Source organism: Castanea sativa, chromosome 3, assembly GCF_040712315.1.
Source record: "Castanea sativa cultivar Marrone di Chiusa Pesio chromosome 3, ASM4071231v1".
Classification (NCBI taxonomy): domain Eukaryota; kingdom Viridiplantae; phylum Streptophyta; class Magnoliopsida; order Fagales; family Fagaceae; genus Castanea; species Castanea sativa.
Genome location: NC_134015.1, coordinates 33470505 through 33487629, shown reverse-complemented (window position 1 = coordinate 33487629; position 17125 = coordinate 33470505). Strand labels below are relative to the sequence as shown.

General features: G+C 33.1%; 1 protein-coding gene across 2 annotated transcripts; it reads left to right on the top strand.

Annotated features, from left to right (window-relative positions):
• The first annotated feature begins 13683 nt into the window (after positions 1-13683).
• Positions 13684-16002, top strand: LOC142627405 (F-box/FBD/LRR-repeat protein At1g13570). 2 transcript variants are annotated; one of them, XM_075801258.1, is made up of 4 exons: positions 13684-13821; positions 14316-15173; positions 15305-15463; positions 15586-16002. In XM_075801258.1, the coding sequence occupies exons 2-4, from the start codon at positions 14361-14363 to the stop codon at positions 15877-15879; spliced, it is 1266 nt and encodes a 421-aa protein (XP_075657373.1). In that variant the 5' UTR covers positions 13684-13821; positions 14316-14360; the 3' UTR covers positions 15880-16002. The 2 variants fall into 2 exon arrangements, with proteins under 2 accessions (XP_075657373.1, XP_075657374.1); XM_075801259.1 differs by lacking the exon at positions 13684-13821 and adding an exon at positions 13879-13957.
• The last annotated feature ends 1123 nt before the right edge of the window (positions 16003-17125 follow it).

Here is a 17125-nt window from a genome sequence, read left to right as displayed (position 1 = left end):
TATTTTATTTTTTATTTATCATTGTGAATGTCACAATGCAATTTTTGACAAGCCTAGCTTTTTTATTTTTGGATTAGAGCAAGGTTATTAGGATTGAGATATTTTACGGGATCGGTAAGAAGGTTCAGGGATCGGTTCATAGGAGCGGCATGAGAATCGTAAAATATTACTTTCTGATTAGAAAAAATATTAAAAAATACATATAATTATAATTCATAATATATATTAGTAAAAAACCCTTGAAAAAGAAGCAAATTTTGATACAAATTAATGAAATTATTAGTAAAAGGCAAAGTACCAAATTACAAATACATAAAGAAAGTTCAAAGTTCAAAAAATTACAACTTACAAATACCAAGTTTTAAGTTAAGCATCTCCAAACATATATAATATTTCACATAAACATCTCAAAAGCAAATAACAACGTCAATACCTAAACCAAATGTCTCACATAAATAACAAAAAACAAACAACAATATTTCAAACAACACCACAAACACACTCAATCATCAAGACCAAAGTTTTGGTTATCTTGAATGTGTTATTCAAAGTATGGTTGATTATTATAAATAACATTCTCGTCATTGTTAGCGGAATTACAAAAAGATGAACACCTTTGTTGTCAATGGTCTCTCTCACAGTGGCGTCATTGTTCTTAGTTTTTTTGCCCTCACCTTCTACTCTCTAGTAGTCTAGTCTCTTCTTTTCTCTTCTATCTTCAGTGATTTTATTTAATAGGTTAAGGTGACGACTGACATGAGCCTTAGTGTTTTATTTTTTGTTTTAATCAATTTGTGCTAGAGCCACTGTGCCAATTTGTTTATTACGTTTTTTTTATTAGTTTTGGGCCTTTGGGTTCCATATGGATGCCTGAAATAAGCAAAAAAAGAAAATTTTGAATTTTCCTTTATAGCACATGATCTTTAGTATTGTTATGAGATTGGGATCCCACACAGATTTCACATAAGTAGAGATCCTAGTGAGATTAAAAAAGTTTTAGGGGTGTAGGATCTTAGGATCTTAATTTGGATTGGTATATTGATAACCATGTATGTGAATACTTTTTGTTTCACATGTTTTAGAAAATAAAATCTCCAGGTTAATTCATTATTTGATTAAATTATACCCGTGGCCCATAGAGTTTTGGGTTGTTTTCATATTGGCCTTTGAGTTTTAAAATTTTCATTTTAGTCCTTCATCTTTATTTCTATTTGGCCCTTTACATTTCACAATTTTCATTTTGATGAAGGGCCAAACAAAACACTAAATTAAACACGAATGTCTAATATTACACTTGAATCAAATATGAAGGACCAAAATGAAAATTTTGAATTATAAAAGGTCAATATGTAAACAGAATCAATCATGAATGGTTAAAATGAAATTTATTTAAAATATTAAGTGTCAAAGTGAAAACAATCCCAAATTTTATGGGCTAAAAGTTTACTTTGCTCTCATTATATTTACCGGTATGCAAATTTACTTAGCATGCGATGCATGTGAAAACATGAACATAATTTCTTTTAGAGATAAATAAACTTGATTAATCACACCACTTATTAAGATTTGTTCAATATCTATTTGTATTGTATTATAATGTACATTATTCTATATCTAAAATTGTCTCTCACTAAAAAGAGATTATTATAATTCTTGAGAGAGAGAGAGAGAGAGAGAGAGAGAGAGAGAGATATGAGAGAAGCACATTAGTGAGAAAATTTAAATTAACATTTTTATAAATTTTATTTAAGCCACTTGATAGTACACGTGACATCTCAAAGTGAGGTTGGAACCATCCAATGTGATTAAAAAAAATAAGGCAACTAACTAATGTGATAATGGTATAGTCATATGTAATGTTGGTAGTGTGTAATGTGAGGTTGGAACTATCTAATGTGACTAAAAAATAATGGAACCACTGACTGTAGCAATGATATAGTCATATGTGATGTAGATATTGCTCAATGTGACCTCGGAATCATTCAATGTGACTAAAAGTTAAGGGAACTACCAAATGTGATAATGGTACGTGGCATATGTGATGTTTGTACTATCCAATGTGACATTAAAGCCATCTAATGTGACTAAAAAAATAAGGGAACTACTGAATGTAATAATGGTATAGTCACATGTAATGTTTGTACTATAATGTTGGAACCATTTAATGTGACTAAAAAATAAGGGAATCACTAAATGTAACAGTTGAATAGTTATATATGATATTAGAACTGCCCAATATGATGTTGGAACTTGAAACCATCCACTGTAACCAAAAAAAAAAAAAAAAAAATTACACTAAACCCACCTGTGGTTTCACTTGAAATTACTTTACCTACCTATGGTTTGAAAAGTGTCACTTTACCCACCTGAGGTAAGGTCCGTTAGTCTCCTGTTACCCACCTCTGTTAAAAATATGGGTAAATTTGTATTTTTGTTGCCCTTTTATATCTCTCCCCTTCTAAAACATAAAAAACTAAAAAAATCAAGAGAAAAAAAGATCTAAGGCTCCGTTTGGGAGGAGGGAATGGAATGGAATTGAATAAAAGGAATATTTTTAGAATATTCTTCCCTCTCCTTGTTTGGGAATTTTAATGGAGGGAATGAAAAATCGATTCCCTTGTTTGGGAGTTTAAGTAGGAGGAAATAGAACAGTTAGGAGGGAATGCTTATTCCTCCATTTTCCCTCAAAATCTCAAATTTTTGTTCCTCTCAAAATTGGGAGGAATGAGAGGGAATGGATTTAGGTTTAATAAAATTTTTGTTAAAATCCCTAAAATACCCCTTTAATATCAGCCATTTTTTTCTCATTCAGACGTAAAAAAATATAGCTATCATTCTTGCACGATATTGCCCGTCCTCTACAAAGTGAAGCTGCTGCCGCTGGTCTTTCTTTTTCTTTTGTCTGCTGCAATTTTCGGTTATTGCTCAAGCCAAGTATGTCTATCTTTTTCTTTTTTCTTTTCGGTTGTTTGCTAGTCTTTTTTTTTTTAATGAACTGTTTGCTAGTCATTCATGAGAGTGATATATAGTGTTTTTGTACACCTAAAAACCAAAAAAAAAAAAAGCTAGCATTCTGTACACCTAAAAATGAAAGGAAAAGAAACGAAGAAAGTTACCTGTACAGCTAAAAAAAAAATTATATTTAGAAATTTGAAAGTGAGAACTACTAGAAAACTGTTGTAGAACTGCTGTAAATTTGAAAGTGAGAAGTGCTGGAGAACTCAACTGATTTGCTTTTTACTCTGTTTCCTCTTTACTTCTGTTAATTGAACCATCCAATTAGTTAATATCTCCAAGGCTTCACCATGTGTATGGTTAAGAGAAAATTTCAACAAAAGCAAGTGTACAAGTTTAGACAAAAGACAGGTGTGTGGTTAAGAAAACAACAAGAGTAAAAAAAAATTTTAAATGAGAAGAAAGTAAAATGAAAAGTATTCTAATTAAAATAATAGTAGTTTAGAATTGCTTTATTGAGTTGGAGTAGATTATTTTTAAATATAAAATTTTTTATGCCACTTTGTGATATACACTTTATACCACTTTGTCTGCTACTATTAAAGTATTTGGCATATTAGTCCTCAGAAAAAGTACAAAACCCCTCTTTTTCTTTGCTTCCATGGTTGTGAATCTAGTGTTATTGTGGGATGTCTGCAAGACAACAGTGGTGAAAGAATCATTATTAGTTGCATTGGGTACTTTGATGAATGGATGAATTGTTGGGCCAATTTTTCCTATAATATTTACGTCTTTTCTACAGTAGGGCTACAGTGCTTGGGACTAGTACTGTGCTTATTTTTATCATGGTAATGCATAACATGAAATTATTGTGGGATAGTGTTATAAGTTTATCTCTCAAAGAAATAAATGTACGTGTGCTTTGAGAGATAATGTTATAATTTAACACTTTGAATCCCAGACAAAATTAATGTTTATAGTTTAATAGTTTTAGTTTTAGATTAGTTGTAACACATTCATAATTAGTTAGACTAATAACGTAACTATTTTTTTAGAACATGTGCCCATAATTTTCTAAGTTGGACTAATAACATAACTATTTTTTTACTTAGATGGATTTGAATGATGAGGTACTGAAGACCATAATTTTTCAGATTTTATGCGGAAACTAGCCTCGGTTCATACTGCATACCGTTATTTGTGTTACATTATCCATCAAAGGCAACGACTAAAAAGAAAACATGTTCTCCACATTCCTACACAATCAACTATAGAAAGACAAAAAGTTCGTGATGAACTAATGTCTCGACTTAGGAATAATGAAAAATGCTATGATGTAATATGCATGGGTCCACAAGCTTTTCAAGGTTTGTGTGACATTTTGCGGAGAGATGGTGATCTTCAAGACACACAACGTGCCACGGTTGAAGAGCAAGTTGGCAAGTTTCTTCACATGCTAGCACATAATCAAACGACTCGTACAATGTCCTTTTTTTGTTGTTCAGGTGAGACCATTAGTCGCCATTTTCATAACGTGTTAAGATCAATAATTATGTTAGAGGATCAATTCCTGCGACAACCTGATGGAACCCAAGTGCCACTTGAAATACTATAAAGTAGTAGGTTCAACCCATATTTTAAGGTAAATATATCATCCATATAATTTATATTTGATAGTAGTTTAGTACAAATATATTTTAAGGTAAATTTTTTTGAGAGATAATGTTAATCTCAGGATTGTATTGGGGCACTTGATGGAACACATGTTCATGTCAAAGTGTCTAATGAGGATGCACCAAGATATCGAGGTAGGAAGGGTTACACAACACAAAATGTGTTGGCGGCATGCTCATTTGATTTAAAATTCACATACGTATTACTAGGTTGGGAAGGAACTGCTTCAGATTCAAGAATAATAAAGAGTGTTTTAACTAGAAACGATAACTTGAAAATCCCACAAGGTAAATTTAATTCAAATACGTATTAGGGTGTATTCTTTATAATTAAAAAATTTGTAGTATATAATTAATGGTTGTTATTGTTTATTAGGTAAATATTATCTTGTTGATGCAGGATACATGAATAGAAGTCGTTTGATTGCACCTTATAGGAGAGTGAGTTATCATTTAAAAGAGTACTCTGTTTGTCCCCCTAAAAATGCCAAAGAATTGTTTAATTTGCGACATGCGTTATTGCGCACTGCTATTGAAAGAGCATTTTGTGTACTTAAAAAGAGATTTCCTATCATAGCAAGTACTACAAAGCCTAATTATTGTGTTGACACACAAAATGAGATCATTTTAGCATGTTACATACTTCATAATTATTTAATGGGTGTCGATCCTGATGAAAGTCTTATTGTTGAAGTTGATGAAGAGGTTTTGCATTCTCATCGTGAACGTGTGGCCCTTACTCCAAGAGAAGATGATGAGGATACTAGGCAAGGAGCTATTATAAGAGATTCTATAGCATTAGCCATGTGGCAAAACTATGTCCAATTGTGATAGCTTTTGGGTTTATTGTTGTCATGTCGTTTAAGACTATGCTATGTTTCAATTACTTAGACCTAAATGTTATGCAAATTTCTCTTTTTATTTTGATATTGCTTTCTATCTTTTGATAATTAATATTGATATTTACACAATATTTTATGTGTTTTTTTTTTCTATTAATTATAGCATGGGTAAGATATCAAAGAAGAATGGTGGAGATCCAAGCAAAGAAGTACAATGAAGTAGTGTTATGGATGATGCTTTAGTGGATGCTTTTTTACATCAGGTGATCATAGGTGGTAGAGTTAATGGAATTTTTACCTCTAAGGCATATGATGACATAGTGAAAGAGTTGGTTGAAAAATTTGACATGGAGATTAACAAGGATAAGGTGAAAAATTGACAGAAGACACTGAAGAAGAATTTTCATGAATGCTATGACATATTTAAAGATGGATTGAGTGGTTTTGGATGGAATGATTCTTTAAATATGTGGACAGCTGAACCAGAAGTTTGGGAGCCACTCATAGCAGTAAATTATCATTTTTTGTGAGTTTAATTTTGTATTACATAATTATATTTGTTGTTTAACCATTTGTCTTAGTTTGTAACAATCTAAACCTGCAGCCAAGAAGTGGATGACAACACTTATACCCAACTACTCTAAGATGGCACAACTTTGGGCTAAAGATAGAGCAAAATGTGATCATGCTGAAACTGCAAAGGAGAAACGTGCTAGGCATGCTACATCGACCACTATTGATGAGATTGATAATTTGATATCTCAAAATGAAGTTTCTTTGGAGAACTTTGAAGTGGAAGATGATTAGAGGTCACCAGAAATTAATGTTGCATGTTCTCGAGTGTAATCACAAGATGCAATGTCTTCTAAAAGCAAGAAAAGATGAACTGGCATAAGATGATAAACTCGGGAATGTAATTTCCCAGTCATTTGATAATGTATCAAAGGCAATTGATAGGGAGACTGAGGTTATGGCAAAGTGCTTTTCAAAGTCATATGGAGCAGAAGTTCACGCAGCTTTGGGCGTATTGGACTTAGATCCAATATCAAAGACTGAGGCCGACATATTTTTGATGGAAAATCCAACATATAAGGAGATATTCTTTGGTTGCCTAGATCATGAGCGCAAAAGTGTCTTATTGACATTGATGTCTAGGCCTAAAAATTAAAAAAAGTGTGGGATTTTTTGGCCAACCTTAGTTTTGGAATGGATTATATTATTTTGTTTTGTTTTGGCAAGACTCATTACTGGAGTTTTTTTTTTTAAAGATATTTGTTTGCATTTTTAAACAATATTTTTTTTTTGTTGAGAAATGACAATATTTATTTTGTTGAGAATAAATATGTGATGCGTGAATTGCTTTACAACACAGAAATATACATAACTTGTTTTTTAGCTACAATAAAATTTTCTTTTTTCCTTAAAGAAATTGGGAGATGGAGATGTATTAAATTATCAAATCCATTGTAAAGCACACCAGCCAAAAACGATCCAATCTAAAACTAGCGGCCCCTAAAAAAACTTTGCAAATTGAAATAAAGAAATTGTGCTATTGTCAATTTTTCATGCCATTATCTTCATCTGTTAAATTATTGATTAGCGTGATGCAATCTATTCACCTTGACAAAACTATATTGTAATTCAATAATCTAACACAGACCCAATTGTGGCTAACTAGTTTCACATCATTCACTAAATACTAAACATTTCAAAGCAATTATAAGTTCTCATTGATTATTTTTATTTTCTTTAAAATGAGGGGTATAATAGTAATGTTATTATAAAATGATTCCATTCCATTGCTTCCAATGTCACTTCCAAACGGTGTTACTTACTTTCCATTCCATTCTATTCATTTATTTTATAACATCCAAACAAGATTTTTAAATTCCATTCCATTCCATTCTTTTCTCTACTTAATCCATTCCATTCCATTCAATTCAATTTCATTCTTTTAATGATCATCCCATTCCATTCCTTTATAAACTCTCAAACGGACCCTAGAAGTTAGGTTTTATAAAATTTAAGAACATAATATTGTTCTTGTAGTTGGGTTGATTGCTTCTATGGTTGAATTTTTGTAGTTGGGCCAATTGCTTCTATAGCCACCACCAAAATTTTTTTTTTTAAAAATTTTTGGTAATTGTTCGATTCCTAACTCTATAATCTTGTACATGAGGAGGGCAGATATAACATTGTCAGTTCTTAAGAAAGGTTGGGTTTTGTGGATTTGATCTAAACTTTGATAGAGTATGAGACATGAATAATTTTTTTTTTTTTGAACTTTTCATGAAAGGCCAAAGAGTCGGGCCATACATGGTTCTAGCCTTCTAGGTGTGGAACAACCGAACAATAGGCAGGTTTTCAATTTCAAACACAGTTGTTCTTGGTGCATGAAAAACTTTAGTTTTAAAATATCAAAAAGGAAAGGCAATTGTACAAGTTATTATACTTAAAATCAGACCTCCATGTATCGACATTCCCATTAGTTCCATTCACGTGAAATTTTCTAAATGGCTTGAAGAATTGCTTTCCAAATTTCACTATCGTAAAACAACCACAACAATTAACAAGGTGACAAGTACTTAGAATCCTTGCTAGAATCAAAATAAATAATGGCATTGCAGAGATGTGCAGACATTGTTAATAAAGAAACTGGGTTTGGTAGCTATATGGCTTCTAACAATATCCCCAAATCAACACTTACCCTCCCCTTTTCTTTTATTGAAAGAGATCTCATCTTGCTTCTTGCATTTTCACACACAAAGCAAAGAAATATCATTTGGTTGGATTATTTTTATTGTACTAATGATGAGAAGAAAATGGAGTTATCAAGATTGGTTGTTCTTAATTTTGGTTGGATGATTGTTTTGGTTGAATGTTTTCAACTTTTGCAAAACCTAGCTTTTAGATGTTCTTTTCCCTTGATTTTTTAGTTTTTTATGTTTTAGGATGAGAGAGACATGAAAAGGTAGCAAAAATACAAATTTATCCCTGTTTTTTAACAGAAGTGGGTAACTGGAGACAAACAGAGCTTACCTCAGGTGGATAAAGTGACACTTTTCAAACCACGGGTAGGCAAAGTGATTTTGTCCCAAACCACAGGTGAGTTTACTGCAATTCCCCCCCCTCCCCAAAAATAGGAGAACCATCGAATGTATCAGTAGTAAAAATCAACATAAATCAACTACTCTGTCTAATGCCCTTTGCATTTTTAAATTTGAAACAAGAATCACTACATGCTATACAAAACCTTTTTTAAATAGTACACTTAAGAGTATTTACAATAGCCAATCCTTGCGTACAAGGTATTTGGAGAGTTCTTGTTTTAGATCCTCAACAGTAACCATAGTCCCACTAGTAACTGGAGAAGGAAGCTCACAACACCAATCTCAAAGGAAAAAAAGCCTACATTGAGAACAAAATGACAAGAAATACTAAACACAAAGAAGAAAACATACCTTCTCAAGGTTTGCTGCATAATTTGTTACATGCCTTCATCAAGATCATCACCAACTCCACACCTTCTCAAGGTTCTACTGGCATCAACAACATCTTCTTTGTCGGATTCTCTAAGACAATATGCCATCCTATAAATAACCTAATCAGATTAGAACAAATCAACCACAAAATCTTCTTTGCCCTTTAGCTTTTAATAACAAGCCAACCATAGCAAAATAATTCAAATGGACAACCATGAATTTACCCACAACAGAATACACACACACACACACGCAAAAGCATCCTTTATCTTTCTACTAGTTGGGGGTTGTCAAAAGTTAAATCATCTTTTCTTCTTGAACCAACCATAGATGACAATGAACTCTGTTGCTAAATGCTCATTAACATTTGTAAGAGCATCCACAGCAGTGGAGCTAAAAATTTAGCTTTTTAGCTTCACAAAAAGTTACTTTATCTATTTTACCTATACATTTTACAAAACATGCTGCAGCAGTAGATCTATTTTAACTTTCAACACAATAAAATAATATAAACCTCACAATAAAATAATATATCTACTACAATAAAATAATATATTCATTACAATAAATAACAATCACAACCAACCACAACCGCTATCACTACCACTACCGCCACCGCCACCGACTCTTCCACCGCCACCGCAATCGCTACCGCCGCCCACCGTCACCGCCGCCACGTAATAGAATAATATATTCTCTACAATAAACAACAATCACAGCCACTGTCATCACCACTGTCACTACCACCACCGCCATTACAACTGCCACCACCACTGCAACCGCCACCATCAAAAAAATTATTTTTTTCTCACCAATATTAAATAGTAATAATCTACCGCTTAAAATTTATTACAAAAATATTATAAAACATTACTTAATTTTAATTTCTTATTATTCTTTATTTTATTTTTCTTATTTATCTTATTTGTTGGTTTCATCCAAATACACGTATTTTTTTTTTCCTCTTTGTTTGCTTCATTTCTTCAATCCTCTGAACTTTTCTTTCTGAAAGTGAATGAGAGACAGAGAGAGGCACAATGATAAAAGAAAGGAAAAAAAAATGGAGCAAAACCCAGAAGGATCGGCGGTGAGCTCAGAAGGATCGGCGGTCAAACTCAACCAAAAACCCAGATCAAACTCATAAGGATCGGCGGCGTGGGTCTGAACTAATCGGCGGCTTGGAGGGTCGGTGACGGTGTGGGTTTGAGAGCTTGGGACGGAGTGGGTCTGAGGTTGAGAGGGTTGATCGGCGGTGGGTCTCAGCTGGTGGGTCGGTGACGGTGGGTCTCAGCTGGTGGGTCTCGGCGACGGTGAGCTTGAGAGAGTTGAGAGCTTCGGACGGCGTGGGTCTCGGCGACGGTGAGCTTGAGAGAGTTGAGAGCTTCGGACGGCGTGGGTCGGTGACGGGCCGGCGGCGGTGAGCTTGAGTGAGTTGAGAGAGTTGAAAGAGAAGAGATGAGAGTTGAGAGAGTTGAAAGCTTCAGTGCACACAGAGATGAGAGTGACTGAGAGAGAGAGAGAGAGAGAGAGAGAGAGGCTTTGAATTATTTTAATCGGGGCTCGAATAAAATATTATTTTTTTTATAACTTTCAGCTACAGTGCTCATGTATTGATACATGAGCACTGTAGCGCAAAGCTAAAATTTTTTAGCTTTGCCTCCACTGCTGCAGGTGGGTTTTTGTGGTTTGAGTGGAGCTAAAATAGCAATATAGCTATTTAGCTCCACTACTGTGAATGCTCTAAGGAACTTTCCATATGCAAATAACAAGAAGTCAAAAAACATGAATTAAAACAAACCAAAACTGTAAAACCACTGCTTTCACTATCACAACATGATAACAAGAATTTACAAAATCAAAGGCTAAGTGTATTTCAAAAGGAAAACCAAAAAAATATTTTTCTACAGCAATACTTTTGGCTTCAAAAAAGCTATGCAAAGAGATTCCAAAATAAGACATCCTTATCTTTGCAGTAGCGGTAACAAACTCCTTAGCTAATTGATCATCTTTGTCAAAAGTCAAGCTTCCAATCTCTTGCTTACCAACAAATTATAATATAAATGAATAAACAAAAATAAAAGGCCTTCAAAGTATGGTGTTGATTGTAGACATCGGAAAACAAATCAAATGGTCAACAACTTTATCCAAAGTACAGAAATAGTTAGTCTCACTCATAATGCTGTTGTTTGCTTGTGTCTTACAAACCATATCTAAACAGAGTGAACTAGCTGAAACAATAAACAAAAACAAATAACTGTGCACATACTAAATAACTTGGACAAAGAAACACTTACCTATTTTTATTCTCAAACCACAATCCCACCTCCCAACTCAGATCAGACCAGGGGGAATTGGGATATGATCTCTTAATTCATTGTCATTGATTCAACCATCTAAAATGAGTATTATTTGGACATGCAGCCATTAATTCATCAAAGCAATGAAATTAGCCCAATGTAATTTTTTTTTTCATCAATGTAATTAGTTATGAGTTACTCGCTTTATTTATTTATTTTTAGCTCTAACTTAGAATGCATATAAATATAAATAGCCTATTACGCCCTGCCCCTGTGTGCATGATATTGTCCTCTTTGGGCAGCTTGAAGGCTCTCTTAGTCCCTCAAGGTTTTGTTCTTCCCTAGGTTACGCTGGGGAAAAGGCCTCATACATAACAAAGGGAGGGCATTCCTTATAAGCACATCCCCATGTGCTTCCCTAGGCAATGTGGGATTTCATGAAATGCAAGACCCCCTTTTTGGGCCACTACAATCCACCCCCCTTACGGGCACACGCGTCCTCGCGTGTGGGGCCCACACTTTTGGCTAGGGCATGGCTCTAATACCATTTGTTACGCCCCACCCCCCGTGTGCATGATATTGTCCTCTTTAGGCAACTTGAAGACTCTCTTAGTCCCTCAAGGTTTTGTTCTTCCCTAGGTTGCGCTGGGGAAAAGGCCTCATACACAATAAGGTCTCTCATTGTACTTGGAGATGGGCTACCAAACAAAGTATAAAGAGTGATCTCAGTAATCCCTTCTACCATGACTCTCCAAATGAGTAGTAGCTTCTTCTATGGACTCATCCTTTGTTTCTTCCTCAAATGAACTGGTTAATTATTGCTATAACCCTTCCAATAAGAAAACTCCAGGGGTTTTACATTGATGACCTTCAAACTACTTATTATGACAGTGAAAAGACAAACCCTTCTTCTTCCTTTTTTCCACTTGGGATTGGGCTAGCTTTTGAATTGGTAATTTGGCACTTCTATCATCGTTCTTGATCATTGGTGGTGGACCAAGAATTGATGCCCTTGGACTTTCATTCTATGATTTAACCTTCTTACTAGCTTGAAGATATTCTTTTTGGATCTTTGCAAGTCCAAATGCTACACTTAAGTTCTAAGGATTTTCAAATAGTTCTTTAATTCGATTAGACCAAGCTTCTAATTGCCCTTTGTAGGTAGACATTGAACCTACTTGCTTTAGTTTTGTTAGAGCTTGCATAGGATCACCATAGGTAGAAGAACCAAATCTCACATGTAATAATCTAACAAAAGCCTCCCAACTAGTGAATTAGCCAACCTCTTATGCATTTTGAAACCAAATCAAAGCTTTATTTTCCATATGATATGAGGCTAAGAGTATCTATTAATTGACCAGGGTGTTGTATAATTGAAAAAATTAATGAGCCTTGTAGACCCAACCTAATGGATTCTCACCCTTAAATCGTGAAAACTCTAATCTCACTACCTTGGAAATTGCTATTAAGGGAGATTCTTGATGATCTGTCACCATTAGTGATGAAGTTCTTGGTGGGGGTGCAGTTCTTTGCTACCATCCATTCCCAACTTCAGTGAGTCCTTGCACAGTTTCTAGTAGAGTTTGCAAAAATACTAGTGACTACATTTGACTTCTTATGAACATTGCAAAATTCTTGATCATGTTGCCCTATTGCTAATGGCTAAGTGTTGATTTTTTCATTGAGAGGAAATAAAGATCGGGTTTCTGTCATGGTGATAAAATTGGCTCTGATACCAATTAATAAGACCAACCAAGTCTTGTGAATTAAAGAGAAAGATGAGTAGTTCTTTGAGGGAACTAGGCCTACTAGGGAATTAAAGGGTAACAGAGAGAAAAATTGAATAGAGAGAAGTATTTTTATTAACATTCTAGATAATTCCTTTACAATGTGTATAATCTTCTTTATATACACTTATAATGCCAAAATTAGTTACAATGAAGCTACAATGCCTAACTACCAACTGTTTCTATGTCAACACGAGCTGTATCAGCTAACTAACTACCAATAACAGCCATAACAAAATTGGTTTAGCTCATCCTAACAATCCATTAACTAACTTCAGCTCTTAACAAACGAGCACTAACTTATTCATGTTATTATTTATGTGATGATCATGTGATTTTTTATTTTATTTTATCCAAAAAGGATAACAAAATTTACTTATAGGGTCAATTTGGGGAATATAAAAACTTCACATATTTTTTTGAGAAGAATAAAAACTTAATTAAATTAAAAGAAATAATTGAAACGTGTGTTTTTATATAAAAAAAAGAAAAAAAAAACCAAATCCGAAGGTTGTTTTTGCATTTGTGCCTAACTTAAAAGTAAAAGTACTCTTATTAAAAAAAAGAAAAAAAAAGAAGTAAAAGTAAAAGTAAAAGTACTCTTATAAAAAAAAAAAAAAAAAAAAAGTAAAAGTACTGAAATGTGTTTATTCCGTTCCACAATCCACACCGTCGCTTCTCTTTCTTTCCGCGTTATTTCCAAACTACAAACTTTCGGTTGTCTTCACATAGCAAAATTTGACATTCTTCTTCCGGATAAGAACAACTTTCTTCTTCCAATCTCGGTAATCTATTGCTTTTTTTTTTTTTTTTTTTTTATTTCAAATGTTTTTTTTTAGAATTATTTTTTTATCTACGGAAATGTTTATTTCGCTTTCGTCTAAATGTTGGTTTCTTTTCTCTTTAATGACTCGTTCTTGTGTAAGATCTAATTCTTTTTGTTTTTTTTTTTCTTTTTCTTTATGGGGCTGAATTTGAGTTTCAAATTCATTAGCACTTATACTATAGAAGTCGAACATTATTAATTTTGTGCTCTTGATGAATTTGGTTGCCAATTGCTTATATAACAAAGAAATATTCATATTGGAGACATCTGGGTAGTGGGTCTTTGTTTCCTCAGATTCTAATGATGGAATAGTAGAAGATATATTGCATTAATGATTTTGATATGAAATGGTTTTTATTTATTTATTTAAATTATTGATTTTGTTGGAATATAATGAAAACATAGCAGTGTGGCAGTTGATTTTTGGGTTAAATTTTTTTCAATTGCTTATAGGTTTTGTTGGCATTGCTCGATTGTCATTTTGGCTGAGACACACAAATGGGTGATTCTCCGGATTTGGATTTGATTAGTGATTTACCTCAAAGCATTATAGAGAGTATTCTCACTCGGCTACCAATAGTAGAGGCAGTAAGGACAAGCATTTTGTCAAGTAAATGGAGGTATAGATGGGCTACACTCACCCATCTTGCATTCGACGAAAAATGTGTTACTTCAACTAATGACCGAATTCTTGTTGAGAACAAGCTTATAAACTTTATTACTCGGGCTCTATTTCTCCATCAAGGACCAATTCACAAGTTCCAGCTTTGTACTTCATTCTTGACGAGCTGCCCAGATATAGATCAATGGATACTTTTCCTTTCAAGGAAAGATATCAAAGAATTAGTTCTTGAATTGGATGAAAATGAGTGGATTAGGGTACCTTCATGTCTTTTTAATTGTAAAAAATTAACCCGTTTGGAGCTGTCTCGTTGTGAGCTGGATCCACCTTCCACTTTTAAGGGATTCTCTTTTTTGAAGAGCCTTAAGCTTTACCAAGTTTATGTTGCCTCTGATGCAATTGAAAGTGTTATCATTAGTTGCCCTCTTCTTGAGAGTCTGTCATTATCATACATTGATAGTTTAACGCTTAATATTCGTTCCCCAAATCTCAAATACTTGTGCCTTGAAGGTGAATTCAAAGACATTTGTCTCGAAAATACTCCTCTTCTGATCGCAATGTCTGTTGCTATGTATATGACTGAGGACATTGCTGAACACATGGAACAAAGTTCCAGTTGTAATTTCATCAAGTTTCTTGGTGGTGCACCACATCTTGAGAGGCTCATTGGGCGTATCTACTTCACAAAGGTAACACTATGTTATGTTTTTATTTGTCTAGTGTGTCTTCCATTACTTTCTTTTGAGTTAAATTTATTATCAGGGACACTTAGAGGTTTTAAACGAAACTATCTTAATGATTTCTTATTTCCCGTCTCTAGTACTTGACTGTAGGTGATGACCCAGGAAGACTTCCAATTAAATATATTAATTTGAAGATTATTGAATTATATCAAGTAAGTTTTGAAGATATGAAAGAGATACTAGTTGTTCTTCGCTTGATTACGAACTCTCCTAACTTGAAGGAACTTCAAATCTCGGTAAGCTATGTTGAACGTGTTGAGGCTTTATTTGGTGAATGTCTTAGTATTTGTTTTGTGAAACATTTGTTAATAGTTTTTGTTATGACTAACATGTTTTTTTATACATTAATTTCTATTAGAGCTCCTCAAACACGCCAGCTGCTATGGAAGCAACTGATTTGGATTTTTGGGAGAAAGAATGTCCTTCACATTGCATATTTGGGAGACTTAAAGCTGTAAAGATGACAGAGATGTCTGGTGTACCTCATGAAATGGAATTCATCAAGTTTTTGCTTGAAAATTCTCCAGTGCTTGAGGTAATGAGCATTGCACCTTGTTCATTTGTTACAGAGGGAAGACTGAATATGTTGATTGAGTTGGTGAGGTTTCGGCGGGCTTCTCCTAGAGCAGAAATTCTATTCATCCAGAATTAAACATGGTTTTCTCATGTAATGCTTCTTTGGTTTCTCATTCAATCTCTTTGGCAGAGTTGATTCCCAATTACATTTGTGTAACTTTATCATCGAAATAAAAATGTTAATATTATTTAGATCCAATTAAATCATCAGCCATACATTGCATAATTGTTGCTGTTGAAGAGAAAGTTAAATCTAACAGCTCTGAAGATAAATTATACAGATTTTTGCCCTTACTTATCTTGCAACAAGTAGAACTGTGCAGTGTGCACATCTTTATTTATTTATACTAGTTGCATACTTGCGCGTTATAATTTTTTTAGAATGGTTTCATTAAATATTTTATTAATATTATAATTTTAGTTATTAACCATTGGCTTTTCATTAGTTTTTAAGTTAATAAAAACCTTAAATATACCTTTTTCTACCTTTATACACACATATAGTGAATCTTTACACATACCTTTAAGAAAACTCTATATATTCCACATTTTTGGATGCTTAAAATTATAGACTACTACTCCATAATGATAATGGCTAATTAATTTTATTTTATTTTTAGTGCTCTCATTTATAACGTTTCTTACCATTATCATATATTTACTAACTGATGATTTTCATAACAAAGACAATAAATGAGAGGTAGCATTGTTCATTAGATTTTCGAAAGTAATAGTGAATGAAAAAAAAAATATATATATATTATAAATAAGGTTAAATGAAATGTCAAAAAATGGATTTTTAAATTTTCTAACTTTATTTCTTATGTAATTTCTTCTACTATCAAAGAACATCTCTTTTTTAATTATGATTAATATGGTTTCCATAGTTAGAGTTTGATTAGTTTTAAATTTAAATTTAATACTATGATTGTATTTAATTGTTGATTTAATTTTTTAAGTGAATTTAACGACTTATGTTACTACACTGTAAAGTTTTTAATATTCGTCATACGGTAATCTCTATTTTATTTTTTTACTTCTCCTTACAACTTCTTTGTTTTCCAATCAACGATTACTAATTGAAGTTTGGTTTTTTTTTTCTTTATCTAATCTTTATTACTTTGTATTGGTTTTTTTCTATACCATCTCTCTCTCTCTCTCTCTCCATTGGCAACCTATCGTTTTTCAAAATTTGATGATTATTTTATGACATTAAATATGCATTATTAGTTTTTTTTTAAATTTTAATTTAGTGTTTTTAACTTGATTTGTTTTGTATTTCGTTCTTCCTTTCATGCATTAGATGTGAGAATGAGTGTTTC

Excerpts from the sequence above, each read along its gene's own strand:
- LOC142627405 (XM_075801258.1), top strand. The coding sequence starts at position 14,361 with ATGGGTGATTCTCCGGATTTGGATTTGATTAGTGATTTACCTCAAAGC. Across the intron at positions 15,174-15,304 it reads GGCGTATCTACTTCACAAAG|TACTTGACTGTAGGTGATGA; the intron begins GTAACACTATGT and ends TCCCGTCTCTAG. Across the intron at positions 15,464-15,585 it reads TGAAGGAACTTCAAATCTCG|AGCTCCTCAAACACGCCAGC; the intron begins GTAAGCTATGTT and ends AATTTCTATTAG.